Here is a 7335-nt window from a genome sequence, read left to right on the forward strand (position 1 = left end):
AAGGCTTATGTTTCAGTGATCTTCAGACAGGTTTGTACGACTAAGATATGAAGTGTTTGTGGACTCAAATAATAACAAGTAATTTCAAACCAGTTTTTTAGTATTTATTTTACAAATGTCAGCATGAAAATCTCATGAAACAAAAAAAAAAAAAAATGCAGTGTTTTACAAATATAAATATGATTCAGTGCTTCACATGATGGTTATATAGTCGGTTATATAAAATAGTCTCATTTACAGGCTTTTTTTGACATTTCTGTGGTGATTTTCTGACGGCGAATTCTCTTCCTCAGATTGTGTTTGCTGCTCGTCTGTTTTCTCTTCATGTTGTGTTTTCCGTGTCTTTTTGTCCGTGTTTGACGCGCATCACTTGACGAGGAGGCGGAGACTTCAGTGGTGGAAGGGGCGGGGCATTCTACATCTGTATCTGATTTAACATCTGGAGAAGTGGAAGCTGTTTGCGTGAGCTCCATGTGATCACTCCGTTCAGACACGGGATTCTGGACTGAGGTGGGAAAGTTTGTTATTTGCTCATGAGAGACGTTTGAATCAGAGTAACTGCTGTTTGAGTTTCTGCGGAGGTCTGAAACACCGGACTGGGCCAGCTGACAGAGAGCAAACGCGGCCGTCTTCTCTACTGATAAATGATCATCCTCTTGTGATGTCACAGCACCCATAATTCCCTCAGTCATCAAGCAGCTCTGTGATTGGCTGTCTGATGGAGCTGTAGACATCTTAATTGACAGGTTCAGAGGACTGTCTCTTCTGGAGAGATTGAGAGGGACCAAAGTATCATCATCAAATCTTTCATTTTTACTGTCATTTCCCCCTCTCTCCATCTCCGACAACCTGCGCACAGAAACAAGAAATGAGTGAATATACATTATACATAGGATTATATATTTTATTTATTTTTATTTTTTATATATAATAAATTGTAAAATTAATTCTATGACATCAGGGGGTTAATTTTAATTTAATCTTTTGTAAAATTATCAATATTAATTTGTAAAATTATGTAAAAGTATGTATTACACTTATAAATTATAATACATTTTAAAATTAATAATTGATTAAATAATTAGCATGTAGAAGATCTGACCTTAAGGGGATTGTTTTATATATATATATATATATATATATATATATATATATATAAAATTTTAATTTTATAATTGTTTTATAATTTAATTTTACAATTATCAAAAATAATTTGTATAATTATAATTTTATATGATAAATAAATTACAATAAATGTTCAAATTAATCTTTTTTTTTTTTTTTTAAATGGCCTAATGGAGCATTTTTTAAAGTAATTTAATTTAATAATTTGTAAAATTATTTTTTTAAATACATAATTATAATATATGATTAATTATAATAAATTAATCATTATAATAATAAATGATTAATTATAATAAATTAATCATTAATAAATTAATCATTTATTAAATAATTAGTATGTAGAAGATCTGACTTTAAAGGAGATTATTTTGTAAAATTATCCATAATAATTTGTAAAATGAGAAATATGTAGAATATCTGATCTCAGGGAGATTTGATTTAATAATTTGTCAATTTATCATATAATTATATATTATAATATAAATGTTATAATGAATCATTTAATAAATAATTGTACTTGGATCTCATGGAGATTTTTCATTTTAATTTAATAATTTGTAAAATTATATATTATATAAATAAATTATAATAAATTAAATGAATTTAATCAATGATTAATTTGTAGTGGATCCGTCCTCATGAATATCATTATTGTTTTAATTTAATTTGGGTGTTCTGACCTCTCAGGGGGGCTCTTGTCCTCTTGTGGCTGTGTGGCCACACCCCTCTCTTCTAATTGGCTGGCTGGTACTGCATCCCCCCCATGTGGTGGCTGCTGGGAATGATCAAAGCCGTCAGGTCTGTCAGGTGATCCAGCAGCGGAGTGTCCTGTCTGCGGACTCACCTGAACCTCCTTCCCCTTCAGATTCATTACGAGCGCAGCATACGGGTTATACAAGTGCTGCGGCGGTACTGCAAAAGCAGAGCTGACGTCCATCACCGGCCGGAATGAATACGGTGGATGGTAGCTGGGAGTCGGGATTGTGTAGTAGTACCTGAAATACTCCTCTGGCATCGGAGACATGGATGTCACTGGGAACAGCATCTGTGGAAACAGTCCACGAGTGTCCAGGACGTAAGGGTGAGGGACAGGCTCGTAGATGTAAGGGTTATAATGAGGATGGAGAGGTAAATGAAACCCCGGATGGTACGAAAAGTCCTCCGTTCGTTCCTGCAGGTGTGGCTTGTTGTTTTCGGTGGGAGTGAACGAGACCGGAGGCCTCCAGACGGACCCAGGACTGTGAGGACGGAGCGCTTCTGGTTTGCGTATAGTTAAGGCTGCTTCCTCACAATTTTCCAACGATGATGACACCGCTGGAGGATCTGACGGTTCAGACTCCACTTGGATCTCTGCGGGACGTGTTGCAAGGACGTCCACATCCTCCTCTGAAGACGCGTCTTCATCCACATGCGGTGAGAGGTTGGCGGAGCTGCGTCTGCTGTGTCTGGAGCTGATGGAGATGGAGACGTCGCACAGGTTGTACTTCATGTGGTTGAACAGGTGGGATTTCTGGTTGCAGGTGAAGGGACACTGGAAGCACTGGTATTTGAATGGCTTCCCGGCCGGACGAGGGACGTAGTGAGGCTTCTTCGGTTTGCGTTCTTTCACAGGGATGCTCATTGTGGCGATGGGGAAACTTGTGATAAAGTCGTGATCCTACGATGATCTTGTTTGCAGAGAAGGATAATGGTTGTTTTTCAACCCAGCACACATAAATTACCCTATAAAGAGAATGATTTAATCAATTAATAGACACCCGGGTAAAAAAACTGTGCAGTTTGTGGTTCATTGGGGCAATAATAACAACAAACAATCTTTAGTCTATTATATACTATTTCAAATGGTTGAGATTCACTGTAAAAAAATTGCCATGAATTTACAGGATTAAAGAGTATTATTTTACAATAAATTAATGTAGTCAGAAATTTATAGTGAAATTAATGCATGCTGGGGCATTTTCTTACGAATTACTGTTAATCAACAGCAAAATGATGCTGACAGTAATTTACTGCTATTGTTTTATTGTAAATTCACATTATAAAGTTGTCTTTAACCATGCCACTGTAAGAAATTATATTGCTTACTACTGTAATTGTTTTGAAGTCACCATAATGGCGATCAGTGTTCCCTTTGCTTGAAACAATCAGTACATTTACATGGACAATATCCCGATATTAACCCGATTAAGACAATACTCTGATTAAGAAACTACCATGTAAAGAGCGATTTTGATTACCTTAATCCAACTACAGTCATACTCGAAGTAAACGAATTAAGACATGTGGAGTATTCCTTTTTTTAGTCACATTATCGAAGTGCATTACAGACATGTACACACCTTGATCGCACTATTACCGTCATGTGGGAGTTTTCGCCACATTTTGCGACAACACAAATCTTCTTTCAGACGAACACAATCAGAGATATATTTAAAAAAAATATCCTTAGCCCTCCAAGGTTTATAATGGTTGTGAATGTGGTTGTGAAAAGTAATCCATATGACTCCAGGGGGTTAATAAAGGCCTTCTGAAGCGAAGCGATGCATTTTTGTAAGAAAAATATCCATACACTCTAAAAAAAAAAAAGTGCTATATAGCACTAAAAGTGGTTCTTGGCTCGTAATCATAGGGGAACCACTTTTGGTGCTATGTAGCACCATATCTTTAAAGGTGCTCTACGTACAGCACCTTTGTCAAATGGTGCTATGGCACCTCTTATGGGTTCTACATATCACATTTTATTTTTTCAACAAAAATGGTGCTAAGCAGCACCAACAGTGGTTCTTTGGCTCGTAAAGAACCTTTAAAAGGCCTTAACAGGTTCTATGTACGGCAGTGGTGCTATATAGCACCTTAACCACCCTAAAGAACCACTGAAGAACCATACAGGGGCTTAACCAGTTCTGTATACTGTAGCGGTGCTATATAGCACCTCAGTCATCCCAAAGAACCAGTGAAGACCTGCTGAAGAACCACTGAAGCACCAAGATTTGGTGCTATACAGCACTTAAAGTGGTTCCCCTATGATTACGAGCCAAAGAACCACTTTTAGTGCTATATAGAACCATTTTTTTAGAGTGTATTTAAATTCAAATAACTAGCTTCCACCAGACGACCGTTCGCAGAATGCACAAGTCGACTTGCACCAAATGAGTAACCTGTGATGCGATGTATGATGCAGAGTGTAGGAGTATCATAAGTTTAGACGCCTAAACTATATCGAAATCCTCCGACATTTCTCTTTAAAAATTATCATTTTAGACTTTTAATCCGTGGCCGGTTTTGCTCTATCCTCTGTGCCTCTGTGTTTGTCATTACGTTGTGCGTCAGGTCAAAGGATACTCTTCCGTCGCAAATCAACTTACACATTCTGCATACGGTCGTCCACTGGAAGCTAGTTATTTGAATTTGTAAAGTTTTAAATGTGGATATTTTTTTCCACTGGAGTCGTATGGATTACTTTTTTTTATGGATGGATGCATTATTTTTTACTTGAAAATGTGTCGAACGCCCCCCATGCACAACCATTATAAACCTTAGAGGCTAAGGATATTTTTAAAAATATTCACCTAGGATGGCCCTTACCTAGGAAGTAGTGACAATCTAGAATATAAAATAAACTAATTGGCAGATTTTAAAGTTGGCAAAACTATACTAATATTACCGTTATTTCAACATGAAGATTTACCATTATCCTAATTCAAATTCATAGCTGTTTGTAGATTGATATTTCACAATAGTAAAGCAGATTTATCTCTGAAATCTTGCAAAACAAGATTTGTTTCACCTAATGATGCACAGACATCAATACTCGACGTACAAAACACAACAACGGTGACACTCAACAAATAATAATAATAATAATAATACAGATAAATTCTGAACATTACGAAACAAACAAACAACACAAATTGCTAGAAGTGAACCAAAAATAAGTTCAGCAGCACAGATAAAACCAACAAGAATCAAGAAACTTCATAATCTATTCATGCCGCACTGCATGCTGGGTACCTTCATAATACATATGCACTGTATTGTTTGTTTACAGTTATATTTTGAGAGTGCAGTTAAGAAGTCCTACTGTGAAAGTCATGCGATTATTAACCTGGAATATACTGTAATTTCACATTAACAGTGTTTGCATTAATTGTAAAAGTACTTTTTTTTTTCTTTTCAATTCTGCTTCGACATCCATTCGACAAACGTCTCTTTTAATTGACACATGCTGTGTTGGATCTTCATATGCTACCATTTTCTATGTGAAAACATTTTAAAATGTAGCCTAATGTATGTGCTTCATACCCAACAGGCCAGAAAACATCACTCGATGTGCTCTTCCTTCAGCGGGTCATTTGAATAACAGCAGTGCCGTCTTTAAAGTTCAGTCATGTTTGAATAAACGCTGTAAGCAGTCATGAAACTCTAGCCTGAGGTGAGTGAGTCTGAATTAACTCAGCTCTATGGAAATCAAGCGCGCGCTTCTTTTGCATCGCGCTAGTCATGCTAGTTTGCATGAGCTTCCGTCCAGACGCTGGACACAGGACACTTTATTTTACTTTTCCGTCTTATCTTTCCACTCTTTCCTCTTTTAAACCAGACTTAACTTCCAAAAACTCGTCCTGGGTCCCACCCGTCTGTCGCAACATGTCGTCGTTCAGGTTTCGCTGGTTGTGTGAGTCGATGTCACTCATTTTCTTAGTTCGTCGCAGGCGCGTGAAATGAGACTGACATGCACGGTTAATCTATTTTTGTATATTTAACTACTTTTACTACTGCTTAAACATATGTTACATATATATAGAGCACGTGCTTGAATAAATCGCAAAACAGTTTGAAAACGGCACTGTGAGGATTTACCGTGGTAAATAATTCAAAATAATTTCAAATAGTTACCGCAGTAAAATCACGATATAGCTTTAATAATACGGGATCTTCATCAAAACGATGTCTAAAACTATCAGATTATTTTTGTCATTTTGCTTGTTTATTTATTTATGACAGCAAATGCTTCATTTTGTATTAAAAGCATGCATAAACTGTAATTTAAACTAATCTGTTTTGCTTATTTTCACTAATAAATGCTGAAATGTAATTTCAGTTAAATATTAACGGGGTTTTGTTCTTACCTGTCACTGGGTCCGGCAGCAGAAGCTCCTTCGTTCTGCTCTTGTCCTGTAACAGGTGTTTAGGGCGCGTGAAGTCTGCTGAAGAACGCGTCTGTCTGTCAGACCGGCTCGACCCGTCCGCTGGGGTCACGTGTGAAGGGGGCGGGGCTCCGCATCTGTTTGAGGAGCCCTGAGGATACGCCAACACACGCGCGCCTGCAGCTACACTGAAAAACACTCGGTGTGTTCACTCAGAAATCGCTAGTTAATTTCACAAACATCTAAAGAAACGGAAAGTAACACACATTGAAGTGACAGCGATGCCATAGATGAAGCATTTTTGGGCCATTTTTAAACCTTCCAGTAAACAGTTCTTAAAAGAACCTTTTTTTTTTTTTTTTTTTCTTAGTGTAAAGAAGATTTGAATAATCTAAAGAAGTATTCCATAAATGTTGAAGGTTATACGTGGTTTTATTTATTTTAATATCTTATATTTTATTTTATTACAGGTAAACCCAGAGATGTGTGTCTTTGTCTTGTTGACAGGTTGGCATGATCAGAATGTGGTTGATGGAGATCTTTCTCTGTCTGTAGGGCACAGACATCGGTGTGTGACCTCAGGTGATGTTCTCTCTCTCTCTGTGTGTGTGTGTGTGTGTGTGTGTGTGTGTGTGGTGAAGGTTTGAGGTGTGGCAGTTTCACTGATCCTTCAGCTCATCGTGTCACACACACTGTCACTCGACCGTAAACAGGTGTTGTGAAGTGAACAGGTGAGGACAGATGCAGGCAGGTCTGCACAGGGGAGCAGCTCAACAGGATTATTGCTGCAATAATGGCTCTATTGTTTATATTTATTTGTTTTATTTAATATGTATTTGTTTGTATAATGTTTTTTATTTAATATGTAATATGTATTTATATAAATGTGTGATTTTATGTAATTATTTAGTTTTTTATTCGGTTAATGAGTAATTATTAATGTTTTTTTTTTTTTTTTTTTATGTAATACTTGTCGACATGGTCACGTGTGGCTTTGCCGCAACACCCGTCCAATCACAGCTGCGCTCGCTGACTGACAGCGGTTCAGTCCAAGCAAAAGCCCGTC

At 37.1% G+C, this 7335-nt stretch overlaps 1 protein-coding gene across 1 annotated transcript; it reads right to left on the bottom strand.

The window, feature by feature from the left end:
• Window positions 1–82: 82 nt before the first annotated feature.
• On the bottom strand, window positions 83–6382 carry LOC127499223 (zinc finger protein 750-like). Its single transcript, XM_051869433.1, has 3 exons — window positions 6252–6382; window positions 1806–2847; window positions 83–849 (listed from the first exon to the last, which is right to left on the bottom strand). The coding sequence occupies exons 2-3, from the start codon at window positions 2744–2746 to the stop codon at window positions 231–233; spliced, it is 1560 nt and encodes a 519-aa protein (XP_051725393.1). The 5' UTR covers window positions 2747–2847; window positions 6252–6382; the 3' UTR covers window positions 83–230.
• Window positions 6383–7335: the final 953 nt, after the last annotated feature.

This window comes from Ctenopharyngodon idella, chromosome 2 (genome assembly GCF_019924925.1).
Source record: "Ctenopharyngodon idella isolate HZGC_01 chromosome 2, HZGC01, whole genome shotgun sequence".
NCBI lineage: Eukaryota > Metazoa > Chordata > Actinopteri > Cypriniformes > Xenocyprididae > Ctenopharyngodon > Ctenopharyngodon idella.